This window comes from Populus euphratica, unplaced genomic scaffold, assembly GCF_000495115.2.
Source record: "Populus euphratica unplaced genomic scaffold, PopEup_1.0 scaffold34.1, whole genome shotgun sequence".
Lineage (NCBI taxonomy): Eukaryota > Viridiplantae > Streptophyta > Magnoliopsida > Malpighiales > Salicaceae > Populus > Populus euphratica.
The window spans coordinates 295,182-317,174 of record NW_011499883.1 but is presented as its reverse complement, the minus strand read 5'-3'; the positions used below and the strand labels follow the sequence as shown (position 1 = coordinate 317,174).

Here is a 21,993-nt window from a genome sequence, read left to right as displayed (position 1 = left end):
GAAAAAGCGGAGGTCTTTCGTTGTTCTAGATCCTTCTTCTCTATGTTGACATTGACATACTAGAATCTTCTTTTCAGTGACCGACCTGTACTTTTATCCAGGCCGTCTATTTATTTTTATTTTTTCGTATTTACTAGTGGTGCTCATACCTTCTCTATCGTGCCCTTGCTTTTCTTATTTTCTTTTTCTTTTTCATCCTCAGGGTTTATGCGTTGAATATGGCCTGACATAAAATATAGAAAATGATAAGTATTTTTAAAAATAATAGAATGTAAATTATATATATATATATAGAGGTACGTTAACACTTACCATTAATAAATCATATAATATCTATCTTAGATTAGCATATAAGTTAGTAAAATACCTAATAAAAGAAAACTTGAAATCATTCAAACGCGGATATAACTGCAACAAAACTTTAAAGGGTGCGGTGAATTTACTGTAACAATGACCATAATTTATTATGAATTACTATAATAAATTTATTTTTATGCCTTTTGGTGGGAAAAATTGGAAGGCCAGGATGCATGGGTATTTTGATCTTTTATATTGACCCATTAATTATTAAAAAATTAAATAAAGGTATTATTGTTTGTCTATTAAAATTATTTGTAGAGTAAAAATATTTGTCTACCTCCAAGTTAATAAAATTTGAACATACAGACCAAGACCTTTTTTTTTTGCATAAACTTGAAAATAAGTAAAATATTTTTTTGTCATTACAAAGACAAAGTAGCTTAAATGCATTCAAGGGTGTTTTTGTATTTTCATATTTGTTTATTTGTTATTTCTCAAGTAATATAGTTTTTTTTATCAATTTAATAATTATTTTTAATATTAAATTCAGAAAAACTGCTGGCGTGTTTTTTTTATACAATAGGGTATTGATGATATTCGTGCTTTTTTGATAAATAGTGTGATGTCATTGTTTGTTTGAAAATGGCTTTCTGTTATGTCAAAAAACACTGCAATATTTTTCTCCTTTTATTATGGAGTGTGTTGGTGGTGGATTGGCAATTTCTCGCTAGTAGTTATTTATTATTATTATTATTATTATTATTATTATTGTTTTAGTTAAAGTATATGTTTGTTTTTTTTTTTAACTTCAGTTTTTATATTTTTTAATACTTATTTTCTTCTTCACCCTTTTAGAAAAAGTTTTTTTGTGTTTTTAATTTTGTCTTTAAATTACAATTTTTTATATATTATTTTTTTTCTAACTCGGTCTTATTCTTTTTATTTTTTATTTTTACACTTTGATTTTTTGTTAAGGTTTTATTAATATTCAATTTCATCATTCAATCAAGGTAGTTTTTTTTGGCAATTTAACCTTCATTCTTTTGATTTTTTTTTTCTTTTGTTAATTGCTTTTTTCTTTTAAATTTTTAAATGCCCTCAAATTTATTTTTTATTTTGATTTTCATCCTTATTTTTTAATTAAATTTTTTTATGTGGTTGATTTTTTTTCCGGTTATATCCGTAGGTGTTTGGTTTATTTGGGTTTAAGCTTCATACTTTTTTTTATTTGTCATTTTTCCAATTTAATAACACGTCACATGTTTTAAGTGCTAATAAAGTTAAGAATTTTTTTTCCTCATTTTATCTTGTGATTTTATCATCCTACATTGTTTTAAAAAAATTATTTTGTAGTTATCTTTATATTCTTTTTTATCGGTAGGTTTCAGTCTCATTACCTAAATCACAAATTTTATAAGCAGTTTTTGGATAAAGATTTTTTTATTAAAAGAAGTTTTTTTTGTTTTGTGTTTAATTTTTGCTGATTTTTTTATTTTACCTTATAGAAGTAGGTTTTGTTTTGTACAAAAAATAGTTACTTTGAAATAATATTTCTTATATTATTTACTTTGTTTCATATATGTTTTTATTTTTATTATCTTTTATTAATTTTAATGATTAAATTTAGTGAATACAAATGGATAAGTGATTTATTTTGGGAAATCAAATATCTTGATTTATATACTTTTTTCAATATTTCCAGTCTCTCTTTTAATTATAGTTAATAATTATTTTTATTTATTTATATAGATGATTATGAGATGTTTGGATAAACTTTTTGATTTATACATATAATTCTTATTGTGTAAAAAAAACATATCAAAATAGTTTGTGTGCACATGGTTTTTTTTTTTTATAGAAAAATCATGACTCGAGCATTAATACTTTTTTTACCCTTATTTTTTAGATCATTTTATGTAATTAATTTTTTTTCTTGATTTCATTTTTCAACATTTGATTTGTTGAAGATTAAACTTCATGTAATCTTATCGCTCTATATTTATTTTGTAATTATTTTTTATTTTTTTATAAGTTTATCCTGATTTCATAATTCAAGTTATAAGTTTTACATGCTATTTTTTAATATAAGTTTTTTTAGAGTTATTTTATTTGTGTTTGATTTTCAAGATGTCATACTTTAGGGTTTATACAAGTGAAGATATGTTTTTAGACATGAATTTATTTAGTCAATTTTATTTATAGCCTTTTAGTTCATTATGTATGGTTCAATATCTTAATTTACCTTCATTTCTTAATTTTATCAATTTATTTTTTAGTTATTATTAATAATTTTCCACAGTTATTTACATAAATAATTATTAATTGATTTAATAATATATTTATATATGCTTTTCAATTTATATTTTAACTTTTTTTATATATTAAAAAACACATTTAATCAACTTACATAGCTGGTTTTATATATATTTATAATATAACTACAGCAAAGCAATAGGTGGACTTATTTGAAATTATAGTTACAGTTTAAACTATTTTTTATTTAAAAATATATTAAAAAAATATTTTTTAAAAAAATTATTTTTAAAATCAACGTATCAAAACGATTTATATATAAAAAAAATTAATTAATTTTTAACAAAAAAATTTAATTTTTTTTTTTAAATACAAGTTAACCAACATTTTCAAATAGACTCTGAATAGCTAGAATGCACCAAACCTTGACATGACTTTCATTCTTATTTTGAATGACAATCCCAACATTACACTTTTTGTTAGAATCTGCAAGGATTATTTAGAGGCATTGACTTAAAGATAATCAATTCCTATGCGCAGTAGGAAGATTATATAACACAAGAAAAACTTGGGTTTGCGCGTGGACAAGCTCAGAAATTGTGCAGAAAACAAAATGATACCGTAAACAATTCCGGTGAAAACTTTATGGTTCTGCCGAAGTCAACACTACACTTTTTGTTAGAATCTACAAGGATTATTTAGAGGCATTGAATTAAAGATAATCAATTCCTATCCGCAGTAGGAAGATTTATATATATACACCAGAAAAACTTGCGTTTGCACGAGGACAAGCTCAGAAATTGTGCAGAAAACAAAATAATACCGTATACAATTCCAGTGAAAACTTTATGGTTCTGCCGAAGTTTCTGTTGTTCCTGCTGCCTTCCTATCAAGCAAAGGCGTTGTGTTAGATCCGTCAGTTGCAGTCACTTCAGGATGCTCACTTGCTTCATTAAATCTATCCACGCTGTGCAGAAATATACCTGTCGTAGAGCACAATGATGAGTTTATGCAACTCTGATATACCATTGAGGAATCGCTATGAAAAATTACCTATAAACCATATCACAGCTGCTGGAAACAAAATGAACGTCAGAATAAGAGCAGTCTTCCTCCAGTTGTTAGTTTGATCCTGCAAGATATTTTCCACTGTTGAGGTTGAGGAACTGAAACTATCATCATGCAAGCATAAAATAAAAATATCAATCCAATCTTAACGATGTGAAAGTTAAACTTCATAGGTTGATGCTGGGAATGTCTAAACTACAACAAATCAGGTGATATTGTGATAGATGGATAACCCCAAATTCAAATGAACTCTTTCTGCATGTAGTTTCAAAATACAGCAGCTTCATAGATCCAATTTATAAAGGCAAAATACTCTTCAAAACTGATTTTTTTAAAAGAAGATGACTCCACACAAAATCCATGTGTCCCTTTTCAGGTCTGCATGACATTCGGCATAACACATTCAGAACACTGCGGGTGAGACAAATTATGTTCGCTGATATTTAGCTATCTTCATTGTCATTATTCTTTCTCTGAATTATTCTGTAGTTTGAGAAATATGCTCCCAGGAAAGAACTAGGACCATGCTTCCTTTTTTTTCTTTAAGTTACATGAAAATCCTACAATTTCTTTTCTTTTTTTGGGAGAAAAACAGGTATGTTTATCTTTTCTGAACAAAAAACATCAGTTCAGCAAAGCACATCGTTCAAACAAAAATTGAATCAATGAAGGCAAACCTGGAGAACACCAACAAGTGGTGAGGAAGGCACATCTCCAAAGAGGTGTATTGCAACAGTGGAGATAGCCATAGATATTGGTCTCAGACTTGGTTTAACACAGTGAAGACATATGAAATTTACAGGAGCCTGGAAATGAACACAAATATTTGGTACAGTGTTAAAAACACGTGCAATATAAATGCTAAACGGATAACAGATGCTAACAGCAAAATCTAGTACCTGAGTTGCAAAGACAAATAGTTCACCAATAGCAAAAAGAGCAAGGAAGGGATACATGCTCTTAAAACAGAAGGCACTGAAACAAAATATTGCCCCGGCAAATGTAACTGCTGAAAGAAGCTGCAAAGAGTTCAACAATTTCAGAGACAAAAAGAGTTCAATAATTTTAGAGACACAAACTAATTCAAAGCCGGATATTTAAATAGCCTAGAGCTATTTTGAAAATTCTGAGTCTCGTTAATACCAAAAGTAAGCGCAAGCTATTACTTCAATCAGCTGTAAATTATGGACACCTTTGTTCTCCTTAGCATCATTCATGATCATCCAATTAAAATTACTAGGTCTTGAGAGCAAGGATATTTAAATTACTGGATGAACAAAAGGGTATTAGTTGATAAAAGGACTTCACTAGAAATGAAAAAAAAACCCGAAGAGATACCCAACACCATTTAGCAATTAAACAAGACAAAATAGTGGATATTCCATACTTATCAGCATAGCAGCTCAAGTTGTAAAAATAATTGCACAAGGCACTTAAACATATCTTAGAACATTCCCTTATATGCAAGACCACGTACCTTAAAAGCATTTGAAATTGTGGAATTTATGAGATCCAGAACATAACCCCCTGCTAGTGTGCCAACTATACCACAGAATATGGTAATTCCTCCAAATATCATATCTGCATTGCTCTGCAAAAAAACCACTTCAAGTAGAATAAATACATCATAAACTCTCACTCTCAACTTTTTGAGATAGTTTATTTTGAAAAGTTTTTTACCTTTAATATGAAAGTAATGAGATAGAAAGAAAAAAGAACATTTATATATTGGGAAGTGTTATCAGTGCTTTTATACTTAATGTCGTTGCCACATCAAATCTGAAAGCTTACCATGTTATAAATGCTATAGCCTGCTTTAGGTCCCCAATATGAATATGCACCAAGGACGAAATTGTATAATATGTAACCTAATAAAAAAAGCCAGATACTGTTCAGGCAATAGTTTACAGAGATGTAGCAAATCAGCATGATTTCAGAGATGGTAAAATTGCAGATGTCCTGGAAAATACTCATAATGAACAAACTTTCCAGAAACTAGCTGAGAGTTGACTATCAAGGCAGACATTGAACTAAATAAGACCCGAAAAGACAGTAGGAGCACAAGAAATTAGTTTTAACCTGACATTTTGGTCTTCTTAAAGAAAAGACCAGCTGAAAAGTTGATGGTTAACACAAAGTAGTGTGAAAAAGAATACCTATAACATTCACTACATAAACCTTGTCAAGCAAAAGCACTTTCAAGTCTTTCATAAATCTTGAGAATTGCTTCAAATCAACAAACGCACATTTTGACCTGCAACAAATTTAAGCCCAACAAATCACCTACATATCCCAACTTGGATGTGCACTAGCACGCACGCGCGCACACAATGATGTATAAAAAGTCTAAATCGGAAAGATAGCGATATATCTATTACAGTATGCAATCTATACCGCACATTTTATGAGCTAAGGACAGTTAAGCTCACTTGGAAGATTTCATTGAGCCTTTGACAACAGAGACATCTGTATCTGCTTTCAGATGTAAACACAGTTAAAAGATTGCGAGAAAAAAGTCTCTAATTTATTAGAAACTAAATAACAGAACATAGAGGCACATTAAAAATCCCAAAAGAAAGGGCCTTTGAAAAAGAAATAGATGATAAACCAGTCCACTTGCTCTTCTGTCATGAAAATTTAAACGGTGTTGTATGAGGCTGTACTTGGGTGCCTAACGTGATACATAACTGTAGAGATTTTTATCCAACCTATTGTTCCTTTTTGAATCTATCACAGTATAAATGTTATCATCTATTTCTGTTGCTTCTTTCCAAATCCATGGTTGTCTAGCCGCATGCTTCAAGCAAGTGTTTAAAAACCTCATTCAATTGCATTTCTTTAGAGTTCATTATTTTCTGTGAGATTTTCAAATGGGAGTGATCAGTTGAGATGGCTTCTCTTCAAATCTTGACTTACTTATTCATTTCTTTAAAATCAGAAAACGTATAGATTATACAAAATAATGAGATTCCATCTTATCATTACACACAGCACCTTGAACTTCCAAAGAAGGTGTCTCTATGGATGTCAGCGCTTTGGTAGACTCAGCAGGAGCAAAACCTGTACCAGTAATTTTTTAGGAGCAGCTGGAATTATCTTCAGCTCCAAAAACCAAGATGTGACGAGCTCTCACCTTTCAACTGCAAAGGTTTCATAACAAAACCTAAAACAGCAAATGGAAGCATCAAAACCGCCTCTCCAAAGAAAGCGTAGCGCCAACTGAAATGGTCACCAACCTATTTGAGAATAAGAGAATACAGTTATATAGTAACCCCAGGCGTTGACAGTTTCAATGCAGATGAAATATGCCATAAATTTTTAATATGAACTACTAAGAGCTGGTCCTTTCCTCAGAGTAACTCTATTCTATTCTGCATATGTAAGTGAGATTTTCTTTGACGAAAAGAATCTTAACAATCATATAATAAGCTTACCAGTCCACCATATACGTAGCCAGCAGCGTATCCAGTTGGTATAAACATGTAAAACATTCCAAGCCATAAAGTTTTCTGACAAAAACGCAGGGTGTGAAACACAGGGTCAGAGCAGATGAAAGTTGATGGAATATAACAGCACAAGAAGGAAGTATATCACACAATAAAACAAAATCCGCTACTTTTGACACCTTCTGAGGGCATTTAAATGTTAGTTTTTGGTGTTTTTTCTTTCCAGACCCAGTACTTTTGGAATCCTTTATATTTCACCCCTTGTAATCCATTTGCATCATGTTTTGATTCTTGGCTCTATTGGTTGAGAGAGAGAGGAGTGAGAAACGGCACTGGCCATTGGATTCGACAATATTGGTGTTGACGGTGGTGCCAAACCCCAAAATGTATCAAGAAAGGATTGGAGGTTGGAAACACTGAGTTTTTAATTTGATTTTTGATGAATGGAAATGAGTTGTGAGGATGTAGTGGAGTTGGAGGGGTTGCAAGAGTGCTTTAGAGGTGTTTGAAGGGGAAGAACAGAGAGAAAATTGGCTTGAACTGTGGCCCCCAGCCTTTCCCTTGTCCAAAGCAGTTGCAGTGATGGCGCGTCATCCTTAAATTATTTTAATTTATTTATTTTAATTTGGTAGGCTGCAAGCCCAACCCAAGCGTGCGCAGCTCTAGTTTTCCAGGTCCTAAGTGCACAGGCATGATGCGCTGGCCTATCCTTTTTCTTTTGTTTATCTATTAATTTTATTCTAATTTTCCAAATTTGTTTTTATTCCTATTTTTCTTACAAAACCTTCTGAAATTATTTATTTCAATATTTTCCGATTAGACTTACAAAGAGTTACATTGAGTTTTTATTTCACAATTGAAATACATGAACTAATTATCTTGAGTCTGGTTCGAATTTAATAATTAAAAAAAATATATAACTATATCAAAATTAACATGTATAATTTAAAAATTAATTATTGTCCGTACAATATGCACGAGTACTTGCCTTGCTAATAAAGATTTAATAACCACGAATTTATCAACATAGAATGAATAATTTTGAAACCATGTAAAAACAAATAAAGGAAAACTTCAAGCACTTCTTTAACATGTCGTTAGGGACCTAACTTCACAGCCTCATGTCTAATAAAATTAAGGAATTCTATTTATAATTTTAGTTAGTTTTTTTTTGTTTAAAGTTTTTTTTATATGTTTTTTGATGTATTAATATAAAAAATAAATTTTAAAAAATTAAAAAATTAAAAACTTATAGAATCTTAATTTAATAATTGTATTAGAAGACGTGTAGGCACATAGTTTTCCAGCATATGTGTATATTAATAAAAAAATTTAAATGTTATAAAAAATATCAAGAACACCAGATTTTTTTTCCTGTGCTATTAAATCTAAGTTTAATGAATTAATTTTAAAAACTTGTACTTTAATTTTTTAATTTAAAATTTAAATTAAATTATATAAAATTTAACTTAACTTAAATTACTTAATTTTATGAATTAAAATATAATCTTAATGATTAATAAAGATATGACTTTAACATTAAACAAAACTTTAAAATGATAATGTTTTTTAAAAAAATTATTAAGATTATGATATATTATATTGATTTTAGTTCCCAAACAAGTTGTGTCATGAATTTCATTCATTTTAATCATTTGTTTTTTATAAAATTTATTTTTTAATTATATGATAAAAATATTAGTCACAAAATTAAACAATAACTTAAAAATAAAAATTTATTTAAAATAATGATAAACCTAAAAAAAACATATATGAATAAATAAATCATGTAGTTTATTTCTCAAGTAATCCAATATTAAAGAAACAATTGAGAAAAAAATATTAAAAACAATTACAGAACAAAATCAAAATATTCAACTAGCGAAAGAACTCGTCAAACCTATAAATTAAATAACCCAGATAAGTATGTCAAACCTGTGAACTAATTTATAAATGCTAGTGGGGTTATAATTTTTTTTTTGAAAACTATTTTTTATTTAATTACATGATAAAAAATATAGATAAAAAAATAAAACATCATCCTAATATTGAAATACTGTAAAAAATTATGTGACAAATAAAATCAAAATATTTAATATTGCAACATGAGTAATCTATTTTATTTTGTTTAATGAATTTCTCTATTAAAATAAATTTGTATTAGAAAAGCACATAAAATTTGTAATAGAAACCAACACACATAAAATTTATTGAATAAAAACAAAAACAAAAAAAATACAAGGTTGCACATATAAAAAATCTAATATAAAAATTAATATTAAAAAAATAAATTTAATCTATTTAAAATTAAAAAAATCATAAATAAATCATACCTACTTCTTTAAAAACTATACATACCTAATTTTATTAAAAAAATCATCACAAACTATTTAAAATATAAACAAAAAAAATATTGATAAAAATATCAACTAATGCATTATTTTTAAAAACAAGTTTAAAAAATTAATTTTTTTCAAAAAAATTAAGATAGCCTAACTCCTAGCCCAATCAAGTAATAGCCCACACATAAGTCTATATTTTTTTAAATTTAATGAGGCAGACAACACATTGTTTGCTCTATATATCAGAAAAATTATGATACATCGCCTACACCAATAGACAAATGGTTATCTGGCCATTATAGTGATCGAAAATGATACCCTTTGTTTTTTACCTTAAAAAATCATTTTTAACCTATTTTTTTATTCAAAACACCTAGAAACCATAATAGAGACCTTGTTAAACAAATTCATAACCATAAAAAACATAAAAAACCACTCTAAAACTCAACCTCCAAACCATAATAGAGACCTTGTTAAACAAATCCATAACCATAAAAAACATAAAAAACCATTCTAAAACTCAACCTCCACCTGAAAAAAAAAAAAAAAGCACTTCCCATGATCAAATATGATTTTTTAGGTGTTTTTAATTATTTTTTTAAAAAACATCTAATCCAAACACTTTTCATTATATAAAACTATTTATCACAAAAACAATAATTTTGGTGGTTAGATTTCTCACCAATAGACACTTTTTCGACGACTTCTTTGTTTTTTCTCCAACCCAAAAAGGACTAAAAATAAGTAAAATTTAATGTAGTAGTCACCTAATAGCTAAAAAAGATAGGAGACTCAAATAAATTTTTTGACAAAAATTTTCAATCCACCACCTATGTTACTAGCCTTTTTCATTTTAGTCCCCTTTCTTTTAATTCAATCCTCTCTTATGAGAAAAAACATGCAATTGGGCTCTACTCAAATGAATTTTTAACAGAAATTTTTAATCTGTTACCTATTACCTATGTTACATGTTTTTTCATTTTAATTTCTTTTCTTTCAATTCAACCCTCCCTCACAAAAAAAAACATACAATTAGGCTCTAATTTGGTTTTAAAATAGTTTAATTGTGCAAAAAAAAAAATCAAGGATGAAACTGAAAATTTTTAACAATTATAATATTGTAATTCACAGTAAAATGTGAAGGTGAAATGTGAAGGTAAATAGTATTCTTGTGAAAGTAAAAATACCACCTGTTTTAGCTTTATGTAAGTATAATTCCACAGAAGACATTAGCCCAAAGTTAACAGAAATAAAACATAATCATCAATAATACATAATTTGGCATGATCTAAAAGAAAGAAACGAAACCTTGGCAGCAGGGGCGTTATCATCGATAAAAGGGGCCGCAAGACTTATAAATGAAGCCTCACCAACACCGACTAGCCTAAAAAAAGAACAAAACATCAGAACTAGGGTGCGTCATAAAGCAGCTTATCATTCACATGTGCAAAAACTGTTCTTCCCGTGTAAAAGGAAATTTTATTTAATTATTTGGAGAAACAATATTACGAAGAACAGCACAAGATAGATAATGTACTTACATGCGGCAGACTGTAATGCTCCAGAAGTTAATTGAAAAACCACAACCAACTACGGCAACTGTCCAAACTGATAATCCAACTCCAATGAGCCTAAATGGATTCACGCTGCAAATTTTCATGAATGCATAAGGGCTCCATAAAAAATTAAATCAATGAGAATTAAATCATAATCTAACTTCTATGCCACAAATTATAAAAGAGAATAAGAAGTCCAATACTCTTTCCTTTAGTTCTACGTGGTTGTCAATGCAACAACAATGCATAAATGCAGGTAACTTGCTCCAGTATACCATATCAAGAAACAAGACAATGAACTGTCCACACTGCCTGCTTGACTGCAAAATGCCAAACCGGTACTTCTACACCACAAGATGGTAGTTCCAGATCCATTGAAGCCCTAGAGGAACTTATTTTTGTGTTTTTATGCATATCTAGTTCTTAATGGATGACTGTTGGGAGATCTTTCAGTTTATGAGAAAAGATACTCTTGGCAAGACAATTTACCAAACACACACTTTAGCAATAAAATACATAAATGAAACAAGCATCAGGTAAGGTTTCTGACCAGTAGTTTGGTCAGTTAGTTTTTCTTCTGACTTAGATTGGCTCGCCTTCCCCTTTGCCCCACTTTCTAAACCCTATTTTATAATCTGATAAACTGGCAAACAACTTTTGTTGCATATTTCTTGATCCAGCTCCATGAAATCTACATAACATTTTGAACTTGAAAACAATGTACCAGGGAAGACACCTAGCACAGCATAATTGCCGCCTCATTGGCATCGATGCTTAGGAACATCGCAAAATAGGGACACTAGTCCTGACTTATACATCCCGAGCCCGATGTATTTTGATGGCTATTCCTAGACAAATAGAAGTAAACTTCATGCGACAGAAATGTTTCAGGCATGCTTATCCGAGGTCCCCCATTGCCATTCTAGGACCTGTCATCAGCATATTAGAACCAAAAGCCTATCCACCAGCGCATTTTACTCACGGGCCATCATATCAGTTAAATGTTAGTTTCTCCCTAGAATCATATATATTGAAGTTTTACTTCCAACAACAGTAATTCATCATAAGCTAGGATGAAAGAACTAGAAGCTCATTACCTCTTTGCTAATGATGCAAATATTGGGCAAGCCACGAGAAGTCCAACCATGAAAGCTGAGGATAAAACTCCATCTTCAAAATTGCTCAGGTTAAAATCCCCTCTACGAAAACCAAGTAACCAAATATAGTCAGAATGTTTTTATTTTTCCAGCATAATAGTATCTATGCTTGCTATTTCTTCCCGTCAACAGTAAGTTCCAGATTAGACAAGCACGAATACAACGTATATAAGGAATAAAGCAGAATGTATTGCAGTTTGACACCCCGGACACTTAACAGCAGAAGTGGAAGGACACAATTCAAAATCTGGTTTCTCAGTCTCTAAAACTTTCACCTTACAGGTTAAATAAGGAACAAATTTAGCATGCTTGTCTTGTTACTAATACTTAACTTACCTTTTTGGTTTTATACAAAATGCAAATATAGCTATCATATGCTTATACACGTGTTAACTTGAAGGATCTTTACTTTGAGGGGACGGACAGACACTTTCTTTGTCGAAGTAAAAAATAATGGAATGCTAACATTTTAAATAAACCTACAATGTCCAATCTGTTTCTATTAGAGGGCCCATTTAAAAACGGAAGATCGACCATGATGTAAAATCAGCATTTCTTCCCCCAAGAACAAGAAAGGAAACAGTGGCCGCAATCACCAAATCCTCCAAAAAAAAAAACAACTTGTATCAGGCTCAAACAAAAGCATCCAAATAGATCTTACTGTATTCCTCTGCCGGATGTGCATGTACCACTTTTTGAGCAGCTTCTACGACTCCCATTGACACCATTGCTTGCAATCGCTCCTCAATCCACATAATTTATCAAGTTGATCACACAAAAGATAACTAGCAGCCTGTAAAGCGAAAATTACAGAGTTCATTAGGCCTAATTTAGCAACTAGAAAGCAAAAAACTTCAGATTTGGGCCACAAAATTTGCAATTTATCCTGGAACAACTTTCCCCCAATCTCGGAACGACCACAAAAATTAGATTTCAAAAAGCACAAGCAGCCTATCTGGGTTCAAGTTCCCTCGTCACGAATAACACGGTACGTTAACATATCCAATAACTAAAACAAAAGGGGTTGAAAATCAATAGCGGTGTCATGTTTTTAACAAGACTTTTCCTATAAATACAAAAAAGTTGAAATTCAATTGCATGATTTGCCAATATTTCCCTCATGTTGTATGGAAAAACTAAATAGGCATCACCTCAACAACTACAGAAACCTTAATCCAATACTAGCACAAAAAACGTAAAAAATCAATCTTTAAATTCCCAAAATATCCATCCATTCATGCATAAAAAATATCCATATACATACCCAAAATAAGATTTTTTTTTATCTTATTCTATAATATCCAAGAAAACCCAGAACCCAGAACCAAAAACTGAAACTAATAAAATCCTGTTCAGGCCTCAACGTTCAAAATCCATAAAAAAGGTACCTTTCTGGAGTGAACCATGAAGGTTTAGGAGGTGATGATGCAGTGGAACTACTCGCCATCTCTATGACCACAGTTCGGTTGTTTCTTTTAAAACTTGTAGGACTGCATGTATCCCAACGCTAGTTTCTTCTTAATGATGAATACGACACGAACACACAAACTAATTGGACCTGAGCAGTTGAAAGAAATTACTTTTCCTGCCAGTGTTTCGGTTCCTTAACACGAAAGTTTTTTCGTGTCAAGAAACCAAATAAAGAAAGTAATAAAGAGGTGAGAGGTGGTAGGTGGTAGATATCGTGACTATTCTTTTGAATGGTAGTTAGAGAAAGGAAGGGGGAGAGAAAGAGAGAGAGATTTTACTTGGTCCCTCCCCTCTGTCCCTCTCTTTCTCTAAGAAAACATCATAAGCCATGTTGTTTTTTTCTTTTTCTTTTTTAATTGGCTTATATGGCGAGAGGGGTTTTTAGTAAATTACTTTAACTTTTTCAAAACACTAAAGGGTAAGGCTTTGGCTTCAAGCGATGAGAAAAGATGCTTCCATTACCGCTCGGTTAGTAATGATTTTATCGTTAAATCGATCGAAAACGAATCTGGAATCTGCTAGTTGATCCCTTGATATTTTTCGAGTTTGGGTTTGGATCTTCTGTGTCAGCCTCATTTATGTGCCTTGGTTTGTTGACAGAAGATGGCAGTCAGGGTTGACACGTCAACAGATAGTAACGGGGCAATCATGATTTCGTGGGTAAATACTGAAAGTTATCGTGAGGCTGGGTTATTAAATAGCACTGGATCGGGACTCTAGAGTGCTTTAAACCTGACCGACAGTTTTTCAACCCGATAAAAAAAAGAAGAAAATCTGTTTAATGAGAAATAATTAACTAACAAAACACTAAATTATTGTAACCATGCTGGAATGAATAGTGTTTTGAATTTGTTTTAGTGTGTTTTTTATTTTATTCTTTAATAATATATTTTTTTTATTTAGATTTTTTTAATATTAGATTATATCTATAAATTGAGATTCATATATTTTTTGTTTTTTTTATTTGATTATATATTGGTATATTGTATTTAGTTTTTTTTTTAAACTTTGTATATCAGATAGTTAGAATGGAGCTTTATAGATTTTTTTATTTTTTATAAATTTATTTTGATCTCAAAACTTAGATCATGAGTTTAGTAAATTATTCTAAATTTACTCATAATTTTTTTATTGTTTGTTTGTTTTATTATTATTCAATGCTGGATTGATTGAAAATTAAACTTTATAATTTTTTTTATTTACTTTCTACATGGTTATCTTGATTTTTTTATCTAAATTATTGGTTTGATAGGTTAACATAAGTTGATTTTATTTATTTTTTTGGGTTTGTTTTTTAATTTAATAATTTTTAATTAGGCTTCATGATTTTTTTAATTTGTTTTTTTATGAAGTTATCTTAATCTATTAACCTAAAGTGTAAGTTTCACAAGTTAAGTTGGGTTGACTCTCTTGATTTTTTGATCATTTTTTAATTAAATATTTTTTAAATTTCACCCTCTATAATCACAGTCATTTTTTTTTTGTTTTTTTGCTTAATTTTATTCTTCAATATTGAGTTGTTTGGGAATTGAGCATTGTTATTTTTTTTTAATTTTTTTTAATAGTTATCTTGATCTTATAAATTTAGTTTTTTTTTTTCTTAATTTTAATTTTTAAAATTTTATCAATTAGAAACAGAGCTTCACAATTTTTTTGTTCTTTTTTTATAAAGTTATTTTAATTTTGCAATCCAAATCACGAGTTTAACTATTAGTTTGGGTTGACGTGGGTTGTTTTTTGGTGTCTTTTTTTAATTGATTTATTTCAATTTTACTTTTTAACATTAGGTTAGTTGAAAATTGAAGATTGTAATTTATTTATTTATTTTCAATGAGATTATCTCAATCTTATTATTTTATTTGCAAGTTTTGGAAAATTAAATTTAGTTGATTTAATTGGTTTTTGTCCTTTTTTTAATTTTATCCCTTAATATTAGGTTGATCAATGATTGACATTCATAATTTATTTTGATGTGTTTTTCATAAAATCATCATGGTCTCATGACCTGAGTTGTATATTTGACAATTTAAATTGTGTTAATCAAATATTTCATCATCTTAATATTTGAAAAAAAAAATATAATATGTCACCGTGTTAATATTTAAAAAAAAAATATCATCCAACATGATACAAACCAAGTCATGTCTGAATTTGACTTTAAAATATTTGTTGACTACTTTTGCGAGATTTGTCATAACTCTTAAATTGTATACTAGATTTAGCTAAAATTTTACAGGAAGATACTAAAATATATGTAAATATATTATAGTAAATTTTTAGATGAAATGAATTTATGGAACATATTATTTCAAAGGGTTGAAGTTACTGAAGGAATCTTAAGAAACATGCTATATTAGACCTTTATGCAACGTTTGAGATATATCTGGAGCTATGAGTGAGATTTTATTGCAATACAAGTTGTGGTAGAAACTAGACATCTCAAGATTTTCAAATATATATGGTAGGTTCATTAATTCATTTAAAAAAAAAGAACAATATATTTGAAATCAAGACTGAAATCTGCCAAGAATGTGCTAAAATTTGATATTCATGCTATATAAAGGAATTTGAATTTGATATTCATGCTATATAAAGGAATTCTGTCGTATAGAATTTGTTTTTATTATCTTATTTATTTATTTATTTTTAAATAATTATTTTGAATTTGAACTTTTTACCTCATTAGACACTATTTAGGGGTTTATTTCATTATTAGATTTATGTTAGTTGATTATTAGTTTAGATCTATTATCTTGTAACATAAAAGGAATTCACTATGGTTAGTTAGAGAAGAATATATTATATTTTTTTAAGCTGTAAATTTCTACAACAAGTTGAAGAATAAATATGAGTTTTCATTTTATTTGTTTGCGGCAAAACAATTTTTCTGTGTAGGGACAAAGATGTTATATTGATTTATTGAAGATGAATTATCTTATTATTCACGTACTTCAGGTTTTTAGATATAAATTTATCTCTATATCCATATTTTTTTTTAATATATTTTATTTTTAGATACATGATTAGCTCTAAAATAAGGTTATATCAAATATAATTTCGGCTTTCAGAATTATTATCTACTTCATTAAAAATTATTTAACCATGTAAATAGGAGATTCACATCATAATATGATAAATCATATTTTAATATGATAAATTTTTTATTTTATTAAAAACACAAGTCAATAAATAATGCTTGAAATGTTTTTTCATGGTTGAAAAACAATGATGCGACATGCAACGCTGGCTAATAATCTATAATCTAGCAATACCAATAACGTGGGGTTTCAATGGTGGTTTGGCCCTATTATTTCATGGGTTCTACATGTGTTGTTGCACCTTCTCCGTTTTTCTGTCTTTAAACCCATCCCCGTTCTTTTCTCTAGCCATTCTCAATCTAGGATGTGTTTGGATCTCACGATGGAAACAACAAATTGAATACAAGGCATTGCTCTTTCTTTCATTCTGCCAAGTGCTACTTGATTTTGTTGATGAAGCAGCCTCGACTCGACTTATTTGGATTCGGATATCAATCTAATTCATGATGAAAATGCCGTGACACGCATGAATAACTTCATGGGCTTGGTATTATTTGCCTCTAGAAAATTATAGAAGCACACACCTTTTCCATTATTATATTTGAATCTTTCTCTTTTTATTAGCCATACTAACCTTAAAATTCAAGTTTATCTCAAATAAAGCTACGCAAGTTGTTTGTTTACTTAGATATCTAGTTGTTTGTTCATCTTTTGTTATGGATTTGATTATTTTTTCTCGTAAAAAAATATAACTTGAATTATAGACCTGATCAGATTAAATAAATTAGTTTTATTTAAATTAAATACATAATTTTTATCTTTTACATTGTTTCTACAGATTTTTACAATATTTCCACACCTTTTCATGCCACTAACATTCTCTCTTATTAAGAACATATACTCTCCTCCTCAATTCTCTTTCTATAGCACCTTTTACAATATTTTGATGCCTTCCTACCGCAACATCCTTTTTCATTAAAGATTATTTACTCTTCAAACAAGTGACGTGTGAGGTAAACGACAATGGATTCTATCTCAACATCTAGTAATTAATTTGGGAAAACTTTTGAACCATAGACTAAAAAAAAAAAAAACTAATATATATATATATATATATATTAACTCATGTGCGTCCCTCTTTCATGTTAGTGATAAAACGACAAAGATTTCAAGTCAGTTCAATATAGAAATAAAAAAGTTCCGTTGCCGGGACTTGAACCCGGGTCTCTCGGGTGAGAGCCGAGTATCCGAACCAACTAGACTACAACGGATTTACGTTCAACCATGCGACGCCCAGATAAATCAACCGTTCTTTAGCTAAATGCCATTAGCACCCTTTTCCACTGATGAAGTCCATTGACACTTCCAAGAAACACAAGAATTAATCTAACTACTGCTCTAAGGGATACATGTTTTTACTGACACGAACATTAATCTTACAGGGCTAAATCTAATTATCTTGAGCACAGGAACAACCAATAGCTGCGCTGCGCAGATCTGAGATCTTTCCCCACGGTTCAATCTATGTCTGGACAGATACAACCCTCCTGAACCAGACAATCTGAAAGTTAACGAAGATTTTCCTTCAAGAATATTTCATGAAACAAAGGAGCAATGACTTGTCTTGTTGTGTTGGTGTTTATATTTACAGGGGCTAAAAGGGGAGGGCCGCAAGTGGCCACACGTTTATAATTAATCCCTGTGATTCTGGAACCGAGTGAAATTGAAAGGGGAGAATTTGGAATGTGAAATTTGTTTGTGGAAGAGGAAATGGAAACGTAAAGGCGAGAAGCCAACAAGAACTCTTTCATCTGCGTGACTATGTTTTTTTTTAAAAATTAAAATGTTTTTTCTTTTAATTTTTAATTTTAATATATTAATAAAAAAATAATATTTTTTATTTCGCGAACTTAAAACACCACATTATTATGCTCTGTCTCAATGTGATAGTATAAATATAAAAATTATTATGCATTATTTGGCTAAACACAACACTATTGCCATGTTTTACACAGAGCCGATGGTAGTAAACATGTTTGGCAATGAAGTAAGCACGCCGTTAAGTTTTACACAGAAGAATCTGCAGGAGCAAACTTGAGCGATATACTATTGACACAATGGCGTTCATTTGTGGGAGTTGGAAAGCCTTCGCCTTTAAATACATGGCCCAGGTGTCCACCACAGGCAGTGCATGTGATTTCGATCCTCCTACCATCTGGATCCGGCTGATAACAAATGCCAACCTTGTTAATATGTCACGAAATAAATTGCTGTAAAATGGTAAAAGAAAAGGGGGAAACTAGCAGAGCAAATGAGCTCACAGTGCGATTTATGGCTCCAGGAAGACCCTCGTAGAAAGCTGGCCAACCACAACCGGAGTTAAATTTGGTTGTCGACCTGTAGAGAGGTGTTCCACATCCTGCACATTTGTAGACACCCTCTTCAAAAAGCTTGTCATATTCTCCTGTGCCAGGATGCCTGCATGACACCCAAACAATGTGAAAAATCACTATGAATAAAATACTAACTTCACTAAGTTTTCTTGAGAAACATCCACAGGATTCATTCAAGAGCACTTGACCATTATGCACCTCATCTAGTAATAGAAATCTCATCTTACCAGATTAGGCAGATTGTATATGATCTCGCAACATGGTGCAAAAGAATCCATATTTGGGCATTCTAATGTTCGTCTCTAGTCCTTTGTTTCAATTTTGAAGAATCAAGGCAGAAGAAAGGAAAATTTGAGATCTTTCTAACAGCCAATTCGACCCCATCCAGCAATAAAATTGTAATACACATATTATCCTGACAAACACCCATCTTCTGCTGCTCGTCCCCTTCATGTAGGTACCCTACTCCTTCCCCTCTTGCCTCTGGAAGTCATGGCAATCAGCATGACATCCAGCTAAGTTAGCAACACCTGAGTCTATATTTTTAGCATTGCCACTTCACCAAATCTATGATCAACCTGACAACAGCATGTGAACTGGATGCTAAAAAGCCACTCGTCCAACTTAAAGACAGCCATAATAGCAAAATGCTAGTTGCCAAGGCGTAAATCAATTACCTTTTTTACTCTCAACCAAAGCTAGGGATCACTGAATTCAGCAAATCACAGAACAGAGGATAGCTATACTCAAGCTTTACATTCAATTTGCCACTAGACCACACCTTATTGACTAAAGAAAGAACTGTGAAGAGATTCTTCTAACCAGTCCTAACCAATAGGCTATACTTCTATTGCTCCAGGGTTTTGTTGCTGCAAAGGAATTCAATTTGCTACAACACACTGTACCTTATTGTGTAAAGAAAGAGCTGCAAAAAAGATTCCTCTAACCAGTAGGCTATACTGTTATTGCTCCAGGATTTTATTTTATATTTTTTGCGGCAGTGGAATTCCATACAGGTTAAATTTTTAGATAAGACTTTTTTCGCTGAGCTTAAAATCTATTTCATCCACAATCTCTCACCTGCAAAACAAAATTGGATACTTATCTCTTGTTCCTCAAAGTTCAATTTTTCTTACAAACTCCTGAATCCCAGGTTATATTAAAGACTGTATGCCCAGAAGTTGCAACATCATTGAAAGTTTCTTAAAACCGAACAGCACGAAGCAACAGAACGAAACATCAGATCCAACGATATTCAATAAACCATTAAGCCACCAAATAAGGTGAAAACCATATGCACCTCTTGCGATATATCCTCAGAATTCTCCTTGCAAACAGGATTTTTTTACATGCATTTCGATAAGGATAACAATCAAGGTCTCTAGTTGAGATCATTTCAAGTGAATTACTTGAGTTTTACTTGTTGATAAGTGAATCAGAACCAAAAGCAGGACAAAACAATAAAAAAGAAAAGGTGAAAAACACAAGCCAATAATTCCCGAAATGTCAACGAGAACATAAAGCCAGAAAACAACGTAGAATAAAAGATACAAGATTTAGTTACAAATAAGAATCTCACTCTGTGTCTTTCTGTCTCAGAATCCGAAACTGCTCAGGGGACAAAACAGCACGCCATTCCTCCTCGGACTTCTGGACGGATCCAGGGGCAGCCATGGCTATGACCCCACCACCACAAAACTGACGCTTGGTTTGGTAGATTGACACAGCAAAACCAGCTGCCGAAATGGAGCGGGCAGTAGGTTTTGGAGATGAAAACTTGAAGCGGGTTTTGGTGAAGGAGTTGGGAATAGATTGGAGTACAGAGGCAAGTTTGGGAAAAGTGGGTTTGGTGTAGAGAAGTGTTTTGGTGGAGGGGAGAGGTGAAGGTTTGAGGATGTTAAAGCCCATTTGAGACTCGGAGTGAGTGATGAAGTTTTGTTTGGATATTGTTTTAGACATTTCCGGTGTTCGGTAATTTTCTTCCTAGAAAAAGTAAAAAAAAACAAAGAGTGTTGTGAAATGGGCCTAAGAACAGGTTATAGGCCTTACCTGTTTGTCCCAGGACCCAGGAGGATGCAAAAATAAAATTATATATATATATATATAGTATTTGAAAGGATTGTAATAATTGTTTATTTAAAAATAAATTAAAATATTTTTTATTTTTTAAAAATTATTTTTGATATCAGCACATTAAAATAATATAAAAATATATAAAAATACATTTAAATTTTAAAAAAACATGATTTTAATTATATTTACAAATATTATTATAATTCAAAAAAATATAATTTCCTTCCTCCAAACAAAAAACAAAGAAGGAGTGTTATGAAATGGGCCTTAGAACAGGCTGCAGGCCTTATTTTTTTGTGTCAGAAGGATAATACACACACGCATGAGTATGAGTACTGCTTTTTAAGTAATTTTTATTTAAAAATAAATTAAAAGAATTATTTATTTTTTTAAAAAATATTTTTTATATTAGGATATCAAAACGATTTAAAAATATAAAAAATTAATTTTAAAAACATTTAAATTTTTAAAAAGCAATTTTAACTGCATTCATAAACACTATTATAATATTTCCCTCGTTAAAAAAAATAATAATCATAGATCTGCATTCTAATCTTTCCGAAAACTCAAATTCCAAGTTACTAGAGTCAAATAAAGGGACTCCTAATTGATTTTAATAGAGAGAGATTCCCCATCACATGTCTTTTTTTTTTTAAAAAAAAATTAATTTTAATAGAGAGAGATTCCCCATCACATCTCTTTTTAAAAAAAATAAAATAAAATTGGTTTTACAACAATTGAAATATTATCAAATCAATATTTCCGTAACAAAATGAATTATCATCCATAATTACATTAATATATTTTGTAATAAATACCTTTATCATATGTGAACGTGCATCGCACATCTTATCTTACTTAATCTACAATCCTACATTATTAGGAACAAAACACGAG

At 30.4% G+C, this 21,993-nt stretch overlaps 2 protein-coding genes and 1 non-coding gene across 3 annotated transcripts; all 3 read right to left on the bottom strand.

Moving 5' to 3' along the window:
• Positions 1-3,150: 3,150 nt before the first annotated feature.
• LOC105129746 (Major facilitator superfamily protein) lies at positions 3,151-13,910 on the bottom strand. The gene is given in 16 exon segments (XM_011031947.1): positions 3,151-3,536; positions 3,607-3,685; positions 4,299-4,427; positions 4,521-4,640; positions 5,099-5,212; positions 5,413-5,489; positions 5,778-5,875; positions 6,051-6,093; positions 6,616-6,681; positions 6,755-6,857; positions 7,056-7,130; positions 10,718-10,793; positions 10,951-11,055; positions 12,063-12,164; positions 12,784-12,915; positions 13,511-13,910. Coding segments are annotated over 16 exon segments (1,515 nt in total). The 5' UTR covers positions 13,570-13,910; the 3' UTR covers positions 3,151-3,399.
• Positions 13,911-17,828: 3,918 nt separating this feature from the next.
• On the bottom strand, positions 17,829-17,901 carry TRNAE-CUC (transfer RNA glutamic acid (anticodon CUC)). Its single transcript has one exon. It is a non-coding gene; the product is annotated as a tRNA-Glu (tRNA).
• A 703-nt stretch (positions 17,902-18,604) lies between these two features.
• Positions 18,605-21,003, bottom strand: LOC105129745 (peptide methionine sulfoxide reductase B5-like). The gene is made up of 3 exons (XM_011031946.1): positions 20,603-21,003; positions 18,952-19,108; positions 18,605-18,855 (listed from the first exon to the last, which is right to left on the bottom strand). The coding sequence occupies exons 1-3, from the start codon at positions 20,980-20,982 to the stop codon at positions 18,697-18,699; spliced, it is 696 nt and encodes a 231-aa protein (XP_011030248.1). The 5' UTR covers positions 20,983-21,003; the 3' UTR covers positions 18,605-18,696.
• Positions 21,004-21,993: the final 990 nt, after the last annotated feature.